This window comes from Nylanderia fulva, unplaced genomic scaffold (genome assembly GCF_048542155.1).
Source record: "Nylanderia fulva isolate GAGA-0341 unplaced genomic scaffold, ASM4854215v1 Scaffold21, whole genome shotgun sequence".
NCBI lineage: Eukaryota > Metazoa > Arthropoda > Insecta > Hymenoptera > Formicidae > Nylanderia > Nylanderia fulva.
The window spans coordinates 3,217,056-3,234,740 of NW_028190275.1; the positions used below are offsets into that span (position 1 = coordinate 3,217,056).

The 17,685-nt window shown below is 34.3% G+C and overlaps 3 protein-coding genes across 5 annotated transcripts in view; 1 reads left to right on the plus strand and 2 right to left on the minus strand.

The window, feature by feature from the left end:
• Ca-alpha1D (Ca[2+]-channel protein alpha[[1]] subunit D) overlaps positions 1–6,609 on the plus strand; it is an 87,245-nt gene extending 80,636 nt beyond the window's left edge. For all 3 annotated transcript variants that reach the window (XM_085482548.1, XM_085482549.1, XM_085482550.1), the window contains 2 exons: positions 992–1,119; positions 2,049–6,609. In XM_085482548.1, the coding sequence (XP_085338674.1) occupies positions 992–1,119; positions 2,049–2,423 (503 nt within the window). In that variant the 3' untranslated portion in view covers positions 2,424–6,609. The remainder of the gene's footprint in view (positions 1–991; positions 1,120–2,048) is intronic.
• A 2,262-nt stretch (positions 6,610–8,871) lies between these two features.
• On the minus strand, positions 8,872–12,221 carry LOC114932358 (dnaJ homolog subfamily C member 2). Its single transcript, XM_029304520.2, has 5 exons — positions 12,053–12,221; positions 11,412–11,684; positions 10,937–11,321; positions 9,755–10,859; positions 8,872–9,476 (listed from the first exon to the last, which is right to left on the minus strand). The coding sequence occupies exons 1-5, from the start codon at positions 12,102–12,104 to the stop codon at positions 9,426–9,428; spliced, it is 1,866 nt and encodes a 621-aa protein (XP_029160353.2). The 5' UTR covers positions 12,105–12,221; the 3' UTR covers positions 8,872–9,425.
• A 691-nt stretch (positions 12,222–12,912) lies between these two features.
• Positions 12,913–16,450, minus strand: Rip11 (Rab11 interacting protein). Its single transcript, XM_029304540.2, has 5 exons — positions 16,062–16,450; positions 15,216–15,591; positions 14,653–14,927; positions 14,013–14,469; positions 12,913–13,870 (listed from the first exon to the last, which is right to left on the minus strand). The coding sequence occupies exons 1-4, from the start codon at positions 16,433–16,435 to the stop codon at positions 14,112–14,114; spliced, it is 1,383 nt and encodes a 460-aa protein (XP_029160373.2). The 5' UTR covers positions 16,436–16,450; the 3' UTR covers positions 12,913–13,870; positions 14,013–14,111.
• Between the last annotated feature and the right edge of the window lie 1,235 nt (positions 16,451–17,685).

Here is a 17,685-nt window from a genome sequence, read left to right on the forward strand (position 1 = left end):
TCCTTAAATAGATTCTGGATAAGAGGTTCCGTTGTTTTTCGTACAAATTTTTATATGTTAATACTATGACGTTAGAAAATTTTTTTAATAAAGGATAAAATTGAGTTTTGGAAAAAGGAGTAAATCTAAAGGACAGCTACTTGAAATAAAGGACGCATGGTCACCGTAGGAATACCGTGAATATATCTCTCATTTTCCCAAGAGATTATGATCTAGATTAATAATTTATTATATTAAAAAGATATTTATTTAATATTATCGCATTTCTGAAAATCGTCGATCGTAAAGGATTAATATCAAGATAGTATATCGATGCACTTTCAACACGAGCAATATTTTTTTAATTGTTATATTTTTTTACGGATTTTATTAAATTTATTTTTCCAAATTATATATTTTAAAAAATTTTGTCTATAGTTTTCACGTTAATTTCTCCACGTTTCTATAAATGACATATTTATAACAATCAAATATTTTTGTATTACGTAAAAAAAATGCGTTAATTAAAATTTATTTTGATATTGTGTTGAATCGAATGAAAACTGATGTGATGCAAGTTTATTCACGAAATCAAGCAGCTCAAGATATAATCATTCTTCATTCGATTATTTTTCAATCTTTGCACCTGCATCTCTTGGCAAATGAATATTTCCAAGAGGAATCGACAAGAATATACGAAGAGAGACGTGGGGGATACGAAGCAAAGTGTTGCTCAGGTAGTCAATCGCTGCTCGAAGCACGCGCTCTGTCAGCTTTCGAACTAACATTCTAACACGAACTTGTCACCTAACGCTTGTAACTTAACTGCAACTCGATTACACCTAATAATTTTGCGACGCTTGCAAGAGGCACTTATGTCACTAATCGATTTGAATGCGCTATTTTCGCTAACGTAAAAAACCTCGGAAAGCAAAAAGCAAATCGAAAGCAATAAAGGAGGCAGGGCGTGATTTATTCGAGTAACACTCTGACGCCTCTCCTCGTTCGTCAGTTTCCTGGACCGCAGAGAGTAACGGAAGCGTCGGCGCAGAGCGCCTGTCCCACAGCATGCCCGGAAGTCCCGCGGACCGGAAGCCCAACTTTGAGGTCATCGGGAGCGCGGAGAGCCTCGTTGGTCGGGTGAGTTTTACAAAATTATCGTAAGTCTTTTCTATAATCTATATTTAATATTATATAATATATAATTATCTATATTCAGAATATATTAAATATTATATAATTATATTAAATATTATTAATATATAAAATATATTATATAATATATATATATATATATATATATATATAATATAGAATATATAATATTTAATATATTTTAATATATAATATTTAATATATTATATAATATTTAAGATATATTAAATATTATATAATATATAATTATCTATATTCAAAAATATATATTATATAATAATATTTATATACTCACAGAGAATTTTCTCTTAGAATTCACTCTGAAAATCATGGTAGTCTAAGACAATATAATATTGAAAGAATTTTGTAAGAGTTTCTCTAATTAATATTTATCATAATAAAAAAATATTAATATCTATCACAATAGATATAAAATATGTTCGATTAATTTTATTATGTACATAGTAAATTTTGCTATATACATATTAATATTTTTTATTGTAGTAAATATTAATTAGAGAAACTCTTATAAGATATTCTTCCAATACCATACGATTATCCCACGATTACCATGATTTTCAAGGTAAATTGAAGGAATGATAGCCAAATTATGGAGAGACAGTTAATAATTTCCCGTAATTTATTTCAATCCTTACACTGAAAAAAAATTATTTAATTATTCAAATAAATATTTATTCCAATACTATTTTATACATCATTTTTTTGAAACTAATAATATTGATTTGCTGTGAAAAAATATTTATTTGATATAAGAAATCCCTTTTCAAAACAGAGATAAATATTGATTTGTTTCAAACAAATGTATGAATGGAACTATTTAAATAAATATTTATTTGAGTCGAATAGTATTTTTTTTCAGTGTAATAACGCTGTCATTATCGCGCATTTTCCAGGTTCTAGTGGAGCAAGGTTTGGGCAAGTTTTGCGACCCGGACTTTGTGCGGTACACATCTCGCGAGATGCAAGAGGCTCTGGACATGACGCGGGAAGAGATGGACCGGGCGGCGCATCAGCTGTTGCTGCAGGAACGACGTGGTCAGCCGTTGACCTATCAGTTGCAGCAGAACGTGACGGAGCAGCAACAGGATCAGCAGGATCAGCAGCAGCAGCAACAGCATCAGGCAACCGGGATCGGTTACCAGCCGTTGCAGGAGCAGCCGCCGAGCCAGCCGGTCTACCGTCAGCTGTCGTCATCATCCTCCTATCGTCATCGCGGCAGCAATCGGAAGCAGCAGCAGCAGCAACAGCAGCGACAACCGCCGTCCTAGCAGGACGACAACTCGGTCGCCGCGATGAAAACGTCGTCCACGTAACCCGAAAACTCCTACTCCCTCCGAACGGGAGTAGTCACTAAAGAAACGAGATCGGTTACGATGAAGTAAAAAAAAACGTCGAAATCACCAGCGGAACCTGAATCGATCGATTCAGACCGCGCGGGAGGTGTTCGATGATTGTTGTTGTCCCGAAGAGGACACGCTCGAGGACGTTTTTTGAATTGTTCTGAATATTTATAGCTATAATTAGGTGCGAGAGAGATGGCACTGCTCGAGGGACAAAATGTCTTGGCTTAGTCTAAATTGGGGGGAAAAAGATGTATATGTAACCACTCGAGACGTTCAAGATGTTCAGCCTGCGATACGCTCGGGCACCACGATAAACCATGTATTTTCTAGCAGAGCGTGAGTGTTTTATCCGATACATTTTTTGGGTCGCCTTGATTCCTAACTTGGCTCGGCCAATTTCTAGCGAGATTTCGTGCGAGTTTCGATCGAGCGGGATCAAGTCGCACGCTCGATCGCGCGTTTTTAGGCACAAGAATATATATAATAATAATAAACTCTTAGAATATATATTTTCGCCGCGACGAGACGGATCGAAGACGATCGAGTTGAAGTCGTTGCGGAACGGAGCTTCTTCGTCTTTTCGACGACGGTCGCGAGGCTAAAATTGACGAAGTATCCCGGGAGGATCCGGGCTCCCAAACGGAATTGAGTTTACTTTTAGAAACAGTCCTCTAGAGATTTATCATTGTCCCTGTTTAACGTTAATCTCCGTTTTCGGTTCGATTTGTCCTGATCCAAGGACGACGAATGCCGCGTCCACTCCAAAAAAAAAAAAGCGAAAAATAGACGAATTAAAGTGAAAGCTAAGAATTTTTATATTCTTGAAAATTGATATTTATTTTAATTTGAATTAAAAAATTTCAAATAATTAATCGTACAATTAAAAAAACATTAATTTTTCTCAAACTAATTTATTAAAATAAAATTCTTTCGCTAAATATCATATTTAATATATTTCATTGAATGACATTAATTTTTTTTTAAAAGAGACAAAAAATTAAAAATCTGGAATTCGAAAGTTTTTAAATCTGTCGTGTAGAAAATTAAAAATGCAATCTCACAGAGATGAATTTTAACTCGTCTATTTTGTTTTAGCAAAATCTAAAATCCTCTTTCACCTCTGCGTTAACCCTTTATGACACTTTATAAAACATTTACCATTACCTCATAAGAGTAAACTTGTATTAACTTGATAACTTTCTATCTACTCACCACAATTTCCCATTGGATAATAAAAACTTTTATACGGCGAGCAAATTGTTATTCGCTAAAATAAAAAAAAAATGGAAGTCATAGAGGGTTAAAAGAGGGTTAAAAGTTACGAACCACGTTACGCGCGAGAGGCACATCGGCGGATTTAATCATTCTTATTGCTCTCATTATTAATTATCTCTCGTTGCCCTTGCTCTGATAATTGCCGGTTACTAGCATGATAATTACAACTCATGATTCGTACGTATATATGGATTCTAGACGAGATAACAAGTGCCTAAGTATCTATAACTTCTTTCGGACCAGAGAAAGACTTTTATCAACTTAGACAAAGTAAACGACTATTATTGCAAATTATTATTGCGCGAGAAGAACGAGAGCGAGCTGCGAATCGAGTGTATTGTACACTACTGATGATATGTTGTGACGATATAGATATTATTCGTATTTGTAATTGTGTACATAACACCGTTTGCGCGCGTATATTTCCGCTGAGATGTGTGAGGGTGAATGGCCGATAAATTAGTACTGCGAGAGATTCGAGATTTTATATATATATATGTACGTATATATATATTATATACTATATATATGTATATTGTATATATGTAAATATATATAATATTTTATATATATATTAATTATATATAATATATTTTATATAATATATATGTTAATATTATATAAAATATTATATATAAATAATATATAATATATTAAATATTATATATATAATCTCGATATATACATATATATGGTAATTACACAAACGGGGGTAAAAATATAAGTGTGGATGGGTAGCTAGGACGTATGCGGACCTTGTCATGAAGGAACAACGCGGTGAGACTCTCATGTTTTTACGTTAAAATATTAAGATACGTGACGAGACGGTAAAAAAAACGCAGATTTAGATTGCGAATCACGGATCGTCGAATCTCTCCCCATCTCTCTTAATCCACGATTATACCCACTCAAGTGCATGCTCAACGGTACAGAGAGCCTTATGAAGAGAGTCATTTTGTAGATATTTCTGACAGTTTAATCTCCTGGGGAACAGGCACCTTTCACGAAAGATTTACAGTTTTTTTAACTTAAAATTTAAATTAAATTTTTTGAAATTTAATTGGTGAGAATCAAGCGACATTTCTTAATCAATCGATTATTCGTCCCATTACATTGTAAATACAATTAATAAGGACTACAATTTGCTGATTTGGTATATAAAAGGTTTAATATTGAAGACGAAAAATCGAAATCAAAATAATAAAACGACTTTAAATTGATTCCAACATACATAATTGAATATATAATAATCGGGTGTTTATATTGAATGTAATATTAAAAAAATTAAATATTTCATACAAAATAAAAGAGATGAAAAATATGAGAGTGCGAATGAAAAATGGATTGAGGGTAAATCGTTCGGAAATTGCGCGAGTCCCCATTCACGCACAAAGAGCTCACTCGCGAGGAAACGCAGTTGACAGAGAGTCAGTAAAAAAAAAACGCAGCCGCGACAACAATATAATCTCCGATTTTTCAAACCCGAATCGCAATATGTAGAAACCGCGTTATATCGATGTGTGTCATTCTGAGTGACTTTGAGATACGCAGAAACGCGGCGTGTATGTGTGAGATATATTGGGAAATTATGCGCGGCGAGAGATGTGCATAGATAAACTAAACTATAAACTACGTAAATGTTAAACTTATATAGTCGTTGACAAATTTTTAAGCTCTCGTAAATTTTATATAAGTACTCGTCAATCGGCGTGGTTCTGGAGATTTGTCGCGTAAAAGCTTCGATTTTTCCCGTTTGTACGCACAGTGTCACAGGTTGTACAAAAAAAACAAACAAAAAAAAACAAAAAAAAAAAAAGACAAATGCGCAACAATGCGAAGGGAGAACGTGTCTAGAACCAATTAGAATCTCTAACAATTAGTCGAAGAGAGACGTCGCACACGGATCTCGAGTTTCGCCGAATCGCGAGCGAATACATCGGGGAGGGCGATTGATAAATCCTTTATTAGTTTACTACTGACACTTACTACAGTTTGGAATACCTTTCAGAACCACGTTCTTCGCGAAAGCCTCTTGGCTTGTCTACGACCAATTGCGAAATTCTACTCTCTCTCTCTCTCTCGCGTACCTCTTTTCTTCGCGAATTCTCCTATGCACAGCCGAATAACCGTATATCGATATCTATATTTTTTCTTGTCTTAAAATGTTTTTTTTTTTTTGTTTCTTTTATTACGTCTATCATTTTGTACGAGATGCGCGTTGTTGTGTCTGAACACTATAAGCCAAAAAGTTCTCGCTTGCACCGACGATTTTCGTTGAACGCGCTCTTATAAATTATCTATGTATAATCGAGGGTTTGTTTCTCTCATCCCTCATCCTTGATATTCCCTTTTCGACTGCGTTGCATATTTTGCCCATATTTTTTTTGATGTTCTGTATATTAATTTCTCTTATAAGTGTCCCTTTCCTTCTTCCGTTTGGTCTTCTTATTTAAATGAAAGCGTTATATTTCACGAAATAAATAAATAAATATAATATATTATATATATTAGTACGTACAAATACACATATATACATACATATGTATATGCCAAATTAGAAGTCAGACGATACCGAAGCGCAGTAAGTTTAAAAATCACAGAGACTACAGGTCCGTAAAACATGACCATAAGAGTAGCGGCAGAATTTTTTACGCTCTGTAAAATAATATAGATCGCCGTCTGTTCTTCGTTTTCTCACGAAGAAATACAAAAATAAAAATAAAAAAAAAATAAATAAATGGAGCGCCACGGTCCAGAACCACTAATGTTTAAAAATCCGAAGTCTGTTTATATCTTATGATGTCTGAATAAAAATTGTCATAGCAATTAAAACATAGTGCAATCTCGATCTTTTTCGCTTATAGTTGCCACACACACGCGCTTATATTTCACAGGGATATAAGAGAAAATTTCTAGGAAGAGAGAAAAGATCGTCGCTGGATTTCACGAAATAATCATCTAATAACTAAATGATATTTAATTATAAACAGCAAATCAACATAGATCGTTTGAAATAGGAAGAACCTATTTTGCTTGCGAAAATATTTTTTTATGTGCAGTATAATATTAATTTCTCAACGTCTTTCTAATAACGTGACACCTTTTTATCCACGGTTATCTTTTTATACCGTTTTAGAACGGATGAAAATTCGCACATCGAATTGATAGATTACGTGCCAAGTTTTATTTATGATAAGCTCTCAACGTAATATACATCTCGAATATAAATACAAGATATAATATATGAGAGAGATATTTCTCTTTCTCTCGTATATCATATATTATAGAATTTATCGTAAATATATGTCGCGTGAAAATAGTCATATATATATACACTAAAAAAATTGTTAACTTGACAAAATCGTTCGACTTATTATTTTGTTAATTGAACACATATAGAAATATTAAAATTAAATATAACATATTAAATCAAAATGTATATTTGATTTAAATACTAACATATGTTTATATTAACAAAATACCAATTTGGAAAGTTTAGTCAAGTTAATAATGTTTTTTTTTCAGTGTAGAGATCAAAATTTTTAATCTCGTGAGACTGAATAAAAACCGATCAGGGAGGCTGAGAATAGTGTAAGTATTAAAGCCGAGAGAAAAAAAATTACGAGTTTGCGACTGGAAGAAGACTGACTAGTCAGTCGGGGGAGAAACTTCAAAAGAAAGTCAATACGCGAAATTTCTTGAAGAATTTACCCGTAAAATATTTTTCGCTTGCTCTAGAATATAATGTATAAATATATAGATATATTTATATGTGTGTCTTCTTAAAACGCGTAGTAAGATTCGAGGACGCAGGATTCAGCAGGACCAATCGCATATTTCTACTTTGTATCAAGATCATTTCTCGATACATTTGTTGTACATGATCCGTTCGAAATATAAAATTGGTATTAATATAGCCGAGAATTAATATTAATACAGTCGAAGATTAATATATATTAATTGTAATAAATAATAGAGTGATAATATGCCGGGTACGAAAAAAAGACGCGAATCTCTCGATAGGTTTAGTGCTAACAGAACAAAATGCACAATAATTATATTCGTCTACCCCAATTAGATTTTAGTTAAACACACTGCGAATTTGTCAATGGACACTTGTCGTCTTAATTATATTTCGCCACTCGTAAGTTTATAGCGATGCGTAACGCCGTGTGTTTCAATATGGATTATTATAAACTTGGAATGTTGAAGTATGCAATGAGAAAAATAGGTCAATAAAATTGAACGGTGACTGAAACAATATTTCTTCACGAAATCCTTTCATATCACGTATCATCCGCGAAAAATATTTTTTTCTATAGTAGCTCTCGGAGAGAGATAACAGTTAAGAAGTCATTCATAACAATATTCGTCAAATTAAACAGTTCAGACGTCATTTCGACGTAAATTTATAAGAAATGTAAAATTATAATATTTCAAGAATTAAGGGAAAAGCGCGAAAAATTATCGCCGCTCTTAAAACAGATCAGTAATATATTTTTCAAATTTAATATTTTTCGATGTAAAATAGAAAGGGTAAAATTATGATATTTCAGGAATTAAGAAAAAGCGCAAAAATTATTGCTGCTTTTAAAACAGATCAGTAATACATTTCCCAAATTTAATATTTTTCGACGTAAAATTGTAATATTTCAGGGATTAAGGAAAAAGCGCGAAAAATTATCGCCGCTTTTAAAACAGATCAGTAATATATTTTTCAAATATATTTTTCGACGTAAAATAGAAAGGGTAAAATTGTAATATTTCAGGGATTAAGGAAAAAGCGCGAAAAATTATCGCAGCTTTTAAACAAACCAGTAATATATTTTTCAAATTTAATATTTTTTGACGTAAAATAGGAAGGAAAGGTGAAATTGTAATATTTCAAGAATTAAGTAAAAAGCGCGAAAAATTATCGCCGCTTTTAAACAGACCAGCAATATATTTTTCAAATTTAATAATATTTTGTTCGTTCAAAACGTTTCTTCAAATATGGGATGAGGAAAAATTGATGTATATATGTATTGTCAGGATAGGAGTACTCACGGAACTGCAAGAATGGTTTCATTCGCAAGATGCCAAGTATCCAACGGGCGTCTTTCAAAACATCGACGTTTATTTATAAAGTTCGCCATCCTCCTTCAGCCATTTGTCCAGTAGCAGTTTCTCCTTATCTTACAGTACTTACAGCACGAAGTATAGATCGTCCACAAAGATTCATATTGCAAAAATGGAAGCTGTACACGAGAGATCTTCCCAAGTTGTAAGTTTTATCACCACGGAAATAATGATCGGCAGCAGCACAATTTTCTAAAGGTACATTACAAGTACAACGCGTTAGGAATTAAAACAAACCCCAGAATTTATCCAACAAAACGTGTCAAATTTCTGTGTATGCCGTGCAGCTAACTCGTGCACGTATCGGCTGTAGCAAGGCACAGGTATACACGCGAACTGGTACTCAATGAGTAAGCTAAGGTTCTCGTCGTCCAGTCTTAAATTTCGATTATATTTCTCGAAAGGAAATCCTCCATCCCTGTGTTAGGAGAAATCCTTGTCTCAAGGAACGACGTCATCGCCGCGCCAAAATTGCTTGTTTAACTAGAGTTCAATAAGTTAGAGATAAATTTCGAGCTTAGGGTGCAGTTAATATTATTTAGCCACCTGCGCCGCCTTCTTTGCTTTCACGAGCTCTACTAGTTCCTGCAAAGAGAAATGAGCGTGTAGTCTAACAACACGTGTTATTACGATTTGAAATTTGATCGTTGCATATGTTGACACAATTTTCTTTAAATTAAATTAATTATATTATAATTAATAATAAAATAAATAAATTATATATAATATTTAATTTAAATATATTATCAAAAGAAATTACCCATTTTTGACTTTTACTTTAAAAAAGATATTTCTTAATGGTTTATGTTACAACATATGATTTTAATGTTATTTTATATAACAATTCAATTTTCAATATTTACCTTATATCTCCTCATGCACTCCTTTTTCGTCCTGCTCGGTATACACGCGGCGATCTGGTCCCATCTGTCAGAGACCGTGGTGGGATAGGTTTTTAGAGCTTGTTCGAGAAGTTTCTGTTCACCCGGTGTCCACGGTGTCATTTCCTTTTTTACCTCTTTAGGTTCAGCGGTGACACCGTTCGCGATTGGATGATCCAAGCGTTCCGTAACAGCCGGCATTCTCTCCTCAACTGCCTCCTTACTCTTTTTCTCGGCGATAAAATTATCAAAGGCCTTTTTATTGGCTTGCTCCTTCAAACTCGATTTGCTAAAGTCAGTCGATTGCAGACTTTTGGCTTTTGCTAAGACTTCCTTGGCGTCGCGAGTAACTCCGCTAGTAGAACCACTATGTTGATTAATAAAATTCGCAACCACTTCCCAACGTTGATTGGTCCCGGCGGGGAACAGATTGACCGCTTTTATCAAGAGTTGCAGGTCATTCTCGCTCCAGGGCGCGGTGCAGGTCTTGGTCTGCTTCTCGGGCATGTTTTTCGCATCGTTATTAATCACATTCACACGACGTTCCGCCTCGATTCTCCGTTCCATCTCTTCGATAATGCTTAAAAAGGCATTCCTCCCGTCGTTCTGCAACTTCTTCATCGCTTCCTCCAGCTGCACTAGCTTAAACAGCTCGCAAATCTTCTCCACGCTTTCCATATGCCGGAGACTCTCCGTCGAATTTTGAGCGAAGTAATTGTTCGCTTTGCAGAAATCTCTGAGCGCTTTTCTCTCCTTGCGCAATGCCTTTTTCTGCATCTCTCGTTCCTGTTTCAGCGTCTCCTGTCTCGCTCTCTCTTCAGATTCCTTCTTTTCCTTCTCCAATCTTTCCTTTTCCGCCGCATCGCGGGCTATTCTCTCTTCCTCCTGCTGCCTGGCCTTTGCCGCTTCCTGTTTCGCTCTCTTTGCGGCGTTCTTTTTATCTTTATCTTCTTGCTGGAATTTCTTTATTCTAGGATCTATATTGTAAGCCATGTCAACTAAAGATCGTATTCGCAACATCTCTTCTTTTTTTCGTTTCGCTCTCGTGGCTTTGTTCTTCTTCTCGATCCATTTCCGCATGTCTCGGCTGTAATTAATTAAGTTTTGTAAGTGCTGCTAATTCTGTAATTTCCTTTGAAGAAAACTATCAATTATCATACTTACTCTTGACCACTCTCCTTATCTTCTTCATCGAGGTATGAGTATTCGCGCCAGGAATCAAAGTCGTACCAAAACGAATAAAATTCCTCTACTTTTTCTCGTTCCATGTATGGTCCGCCCAAGTATGGCACTGGCTTCTTTACGGACCACCGTGAGTTTTCCTTGAAAGCTTTACCCAGGATTTCGTAAAAATTATTCCGACAATCTTTTTCGTCCGGTAAATTGTCGTCAAAATAAGGATCCACACTGTCGTAGCTTCGTCTCTTCGCTTGACTCCCGAGGGTCTCCCAGGCACGAGTTATACACGTGAAGTAGTCGTCGTCTGGTCGGATCTCTTCGCCCATCGCCTTGCGTTTATCAGGATGGTGTTTCAATATTTTTTGCTTATCTGCAACATTTTGGATACATTCAAGTAATGAACAATGTTGATTTGTTAGTGTTGCGTCTATATTCTTTCTATAAAGTATACTTTACATACAAGCTTTTTTGATGACATCTTCTGTTGCTCTGTGCCTAAGATTTTTCAAGCCTAAAACAGCATAATGATCCTGATCCTTCCAGTCCCTCGGATCAAGAGATCTGAGATACTCGAGATCGTCCTCGAATTGATACTGGGACAGATCTTCCTCCTCATCCGATGATTCCGAGAAACTGGAGCGGTGGAGACTGCGATAGAATTGAGCTCGCCATGCTTGTGCGGTTGAATACAAAACTACAGGACCTGCTGTGCTGGTATTTGCTTTACCAGGATCTGCAATATATACATATATTAGTTTCAGTCAGAAAAATAAGAAATGTTTTACGTTATTGTGGCATAGTAAAAAAAAAAAAAAAAAAAAATATAATTATAAAACCAGATAACAAATGAAGAACACATGGTATATATACATAAAGGCAATAATGAAGAATAATGCAAACGCAGATCGTGATTTTTCTTCTACAAAATTTTTCGCCAGAACCAGAAATAGATTAACCCGAATAATGGAAACTTGCGAGTTAAAAAACCCGAGTTCGTCCGAAAGACCCGCTTGCAATTCAAAATCCGTGACAATTCTAACCAATTCTAACCTCTGGCGGCCGGTGTCATGCATCGAAAGACTCGTAGACTCGAAATCTTACCGGATATGGAATTAAAAACAGCAGAATCTTCGTTCCCGGTGCCATCCGTCATTGTCGCGTGTTCGTAACGACAGATTAATCTTTAAATCGTGCACACGGGACACGCGGATGAGGATCACGTCGAACACCCTTCGATCACGCTACGTGAATCCCGAGCGCCATCAGCGTCGCAAGAACATGCTAGAAAGGTCTATTGACTAACCTAAAAACATCAGATATTCGCTTGGCGGGAAATTCAAACTTTTGATCTTTTATGTCTACTATAAATATTTATATTTATAGAAGACATAATATATATCTATACAATTAATTATAGAAAATATAACATATCTATCCAATTAATTAGAGAAAATATATGTATATCTATTCAATTAATTATAGAATATATCCAACATTGAAAAATGTAAGATTTCAATAAATTTCGGGAACATACATTATTGTAATAAATATCGCGTATACTGTATGCAATGCTTATTAAATTATGCTAGTGCAATTTTTATATGTAAAATGCAACTCCAAATAATAACAATTGCGAGAAATATCGGAATATTCGAACAACGCGTTTCATTATTCGATAATTGTAATATTGATTTTAACATCGAAATATTTAAAATACTGTAAATCATATTGAAAATTTGTATATTAATTAATAATTTAGCGTAGAGAAATATTTGAAATATTTTTGATGGAATATTAATCGCAATCATATTCATTAATTTATGACATTTAATGGCTAAGTAATATAAAAATATCAAAACATGCGCATAATTACACATACACAAAAAAGAAATAAAAAAATACCTAACTTATTTATAATATACTAGTTATTTTAATATTAAAATAATAAATCGCGTCACACATTCCGAACATTTGAAATTTATTGCATTATATATATAACACATTGAACATTGAAATATTATCTCTCTGTTTAACAATACTCTAACAAGGCATGGTCCGAACAAATATAAGTGCACATATGTTAGACAGAAGGCACATTTTTGTCAAACATTGGCTCATGCTAATTTTAGCTTCTATATTCTTTATTAGCTCTATGAGAAGTCTTATTTGCCTTAGAAAAAGTTCTTAAATAGATAGCTTACAATAACAGGTAGCAATAAAGAAATATAGTCGTGTTCGTTAGTTTTCCTGCAAATTGTCAATTGGACGGAAATCTCAATCGCAATCAAATACAAACTCTCGAACTGCGACAGTTTTGGTTCAATATACTGGGAAGACAGAGAATCATGGGACAAATTTGAAGTCATTTTAACTGGCATCCACACCCTGTTAATTGTTCGTCTCGATAATGTAACTCGAACTTGGAATAAATTACTTATTTATCTTTTTTTTTATTATCTCTTATTTATGTCTTAATTATTTTCGCGGGGTTAAATATAAATTATAAATAAATAAACGGGAAAACAAATTTCTTTTGTGTGCAACGCTGCTGTGAGGACGTTATATACTTTTCTTAGGCCGTAGCTCAGAAGAAAAGATAAATTAAAATACGATGTTAATATAACAAATAGCCATTTACGACTCGTCAGTCATATCTAAAGAAAGTATCACTAAGGTATCAAAGGAAATATACCTTAAGTGGATCCCAAAACAGGAAACAGGAAAGCTTTATTATCAAGGATTAGTGATTTACTGATTTCCGGGAGATGACAGTCGCCTCTGATACGGATTCTGAAGTAATCGAGGCGAACTTTCGATCACGCGTAATAGCAACGCATCGATATAATCTTCCAGATCAGTGAGTCTCTTATTCTTTTCTGTGATTTGTCCTTGCAATTGTAACGCAAATTCTATTATATCCTGTAAAGAAAATGTTTTGAAAAAAACATGAAATATATTTGTCTGGTGAAAAAAAATTATATTCCAATCCAATATAAAAAAATAAAATTTTAATTAATAAATTAATTTTAAAAAATGTGTTTCTATATCGAGATATATTTACCTCTCTTGATTTCCCTTCAAACTGATTAAGAACCTCATGCGGCAAACGACTCTTAAAGTTTACAGCATTCTTAACCGCGTCTTCGCCACCAATAATGATTCATTCGGAAGACAGATGATTCTCGTTATTAACGTCCTTAAATTTATTCTCCTTATTATCTTTTTTCTTGTCCTTCTTTACATACTTGTCCTCCTTAGGACTTCGCGGACTATGTTTGTCGTCCTTTTTATCCTTCTTGTCTTCCCTCGTGAGCTTCTCTTTGCTCGTAAAGAGCTTCTCTTTGCTTGCGAACTTGTCGTCCTTGTTCTTTGGATGAAGGATTTCTCTCGGCGCAGGACTGAGCGGTTCCGGAGGATCTTTCAACCTCGATGCGGCTGGTGATGATGAACGAATAGGCGATGCATCGCGTTTGTTATTTTGCGGTTCGTCCACCACGATTTTAGGTTTAGTTTCCCATCTACGCACAAAACACGTAATATTATTTTATTATTTCCTATATATTTTATTCACAAATAAATGTATTCTATATTTTTCTATATTATTCTATATTATATTCGCGTGTAACAATTTTATCATTAAGCGCAGTCGTTCCCTATTTTTTCTAATTTTTTTTCTCTCACGATAATAAATATGACTTTACCTTTTAGGTACGCCGCCCGCTTGTTTGCCATAGAGCTTCAAGCCCCACTCGTCGTCCTTCGTCAAATTGTCGACCTTTGACAGATTCGTAGTAGACGCGCTCATGACAAATCGTGGTGGTTTGCTTGGCGCGGCGTTAATTGGCGCCGGTGGTACGTGCAACTCGCTGGAGACATTGCTCTGAGAACCATTCGGAATTCCATTGTTACCGCTATTCGTGCCTGGCATGGGTGCGTTTAGCGACGAGGCCGAGCTTTTATGAGACAGATCGTCAAACTATAACAAATTAAATTATGTTATTTTTAATTATCACAGATATACAGATCATTAAATTTATTTAAATTTATTACAAAAATTTCTCCTTTATTTTCTGCTCTTTACATATGCTTTTTTTCTTATATATTTCTATAATTGTATTTAAAGTAAAAAGAGATAATAAAAATAATTAATCCTTATCACAGTTAATATAATAGTATAATTATAAATAAAATATAATATTAACTTTAAATAAAATATAATAATGTTAGAATCGAGATATACATATGTATGCTTCCTGCCACTTACCGTAAATTCGTCTTCATCCTCGCTGATGACACCAGGATCAGCCTCACCCGGTTCTTGCCGTGTGATTTTCAACTGGTGTTCTTCTTTTTCATCCAGATTGTTTCCGTCGAGACGATTTTTGCTTTTCCCTTTGACCTTGTTTCCAATCGATTTGGCCAATTTCTTGAGACCTTTGCGTTTCTCGAGACTACCGATACTGAGTAAACTACCGCCGATTGATTGCGCAGCTGTAGATAACTGGCCTAAGGAACTTTTGTGACGCTCCTTCTTACTTAGATCAGTCAAACTTCCAGCCTTCACAATGAAGCCGATCCTCACTTCGAGCTCGCCTCTTTCCTTTGTGTTCTCTTTGCCCGGTTTGCTGTTAAGAGCGTACCTATAATACAAACGCATTTATGTATTCTCTCATAATTTTATTTAATAAATAATATATATGTACTTTTGTAAAATATATTTTGCATAATTTAATATCATTGATTATTAAGACTTTTATATTTGTTAATCATACATATATGATATAAAAATTTATAAAATAATTTGATATAAATTGACTTGAAAAAAAATTAAATACAAAGAATAGACATAAATAAATTATGAAAAAAAATATAGAAAATCATATAAAATAAATACGAAGAACTCTACAAAAAAGTGCTCGAATATTCAAGTATGTTAAAATGTATTGCTGTACATGTATTAATAACAAGAGAAATGCAGGCGATTAATGAGATAGCGATAACGAGACGCAGCGATTTCTCTTTCCCGAGAGATTTTTTTTTCCATAGGTCAGATAAATTTGCATATAAGACGCAGTTTGCAATTAACTATATATGCTATCTGTTGACGCACCATCTGTTTCTAGGCCTCTCGTACACGTCGAAGTTCGACAGCGGTACGCTGACGGTGCCGAGGAACTCGTCGACACCCAGGAAATTGCGATGCAGGGCCGTGAGGACGATCTCCGCGGTATTGCCTTGCTCTGGTATGAGTAGCTCGCATTCCTCGTGCCATTCCACGTCCTTGGTAGCCTTCTCCTTCACCGACGTCTGGTACTTTTCCTTACCGAGGGCGATCGTTACGAAGCAGTCGTTGGATCTCTGAATATACAATACAAGTCGTAATTTGGCGTATGGTTTCGAGCGTAGGCGGTCAAAAGGTCGGGAGATTAACGAGACATGTGTAACGGGAATTGAAGGTCTGACCCGAAAAGGGTCGAGGAGCATTATTTGTTCTTGATACCAGAAATTTCATTATTGCGAAAGAGTTTACTGATAATATTCACTCAATAAAAAAAATCAATCTGAATTTCAACTTTCTCTCTCGATGAGAAAGCTGTTTTAACGTTTGCATATTATTTACGAATAAATTATTATATACAAATATAGATATTTAGTTTGATATTTTCGTTTGTGTGGATGAGGAAGTGTAATTTCTACATTGAATAATGTACGATGACGCTTTTAATTCGTATATTTTCACAAATGCAAACTCGTCATTAATTGCAAGTTTTGCAATAATGTACATTCTTTCATTAACAGTACTTCGTCTACTTTATGTTGCAGGTCGTAGTAATGTTATGACAGTATTGAGGACGCATGTCGAAAAAGTCATCAACTCGTCACCGACACAATTATATTAATTGTTAGATCATGAAGATAAACAGATGTATACGTTCACATCGCATAAAGTTATTTAAAACGTACATACGTGTACTCTTCAATTTTTTACTATTTGCAGTTTTATATTTTAAAATATATTTCCTTTAAAATTGACAAATAAAAATTGCATTTATCGATTGTTTCAAAAAGCTTTTATAATTCTATTGTATACGTTTTGAAATTTTTATTCTTTCTTTTCTGTATCGTGTCTTTCAATTTTTATCAAAATATTTATTTTTCACCAAATTCAACGTTTATTACTTAATTGGCAACAGAATCGTCGTTGACTCGAAATTTTGCGCCAGATCGTATTACGTATTTCGATTTTGCTGAGATAAAGGAATTGTATATTCGCGTTGGACGAAATTCAAGGCTGACATAACGCGTTTGTTTACATAATGACAAATTTCTACATTGTTTTGCAAATGTTATGTTAATAAAACCGGATGATTCATGATCTAAAATAACCACGGAGTACGGTATCGACGTGAACATGCGTAGTAACACGTACATAAGTAAGTAAGAAACGTGACGGTGCACGCGTAGATGAGTGACAGCTGGTCTATTGAGAAATTTTTTAGATCGTCTTCTACAGGGAGAGAGAATGAACAGCTGGATTATCGAGAAATCTTGAGATTACTTTATACAGATTATTTTATAAGACATCGAAGCAATATCAAGTTTGAAAAGATCTTATTTAAAATTCAATTGATATTCAAATGTTTTTAAATAAATTTTTTTTGTCTTTTATTTATTTATTTTTTTTAATGAAAATGGGGAAAATTTTAGTGCAATCGGACTAAAAAAATACAATA

Excerpts from the sequence above, each read along its gene's own strand:
- Rip11 (XM_029304540.2), bottom strand. The coding sequence starts at position 16,435 with ATGCTCCTCGACCCTTTTCGGGTCAGACCTTCAATTCCCGTTACACAT. Across the intron at positions 14,928-15,215 it reads AGGATGAAGACGAATTTACG|TTTGACGATCTGTCTCATAA; the intron begins GTAAGTGGCAGG and ends AATTTGTTATAG. Across the intron at positions 14,470-14,652 it reads GCGGGCGGCGTACCTAAAAG|ATGGGAAACTAAACCTAAAA; the intron begins GTAAAGTCATAT and ends TTTTGTGCGTAG.
- LOC114932358 (XM_029304520.2), bottom strand. The coding sequence starts at position 12,104 with ATGACGGATGGCACCGGGAACGAAGATTCTGCTGTTTTTAATTCCATA. Across the intron at positions 11,685-12,052 it reads TGTTTTTAATTCCATATCCG|ATCCTGGTAAAGCAAATACC; the intron begins GTAAGATTTCGA and ends TATATATTGCAG. Across the intron at positions 11,322-11,411 it reads AGATGTCATCAAAAAAGCTT|ATAAGCAAAAAATATTGAAA; the intron begins GTATGTAAAGTA and ends AAAATGTTGCAG.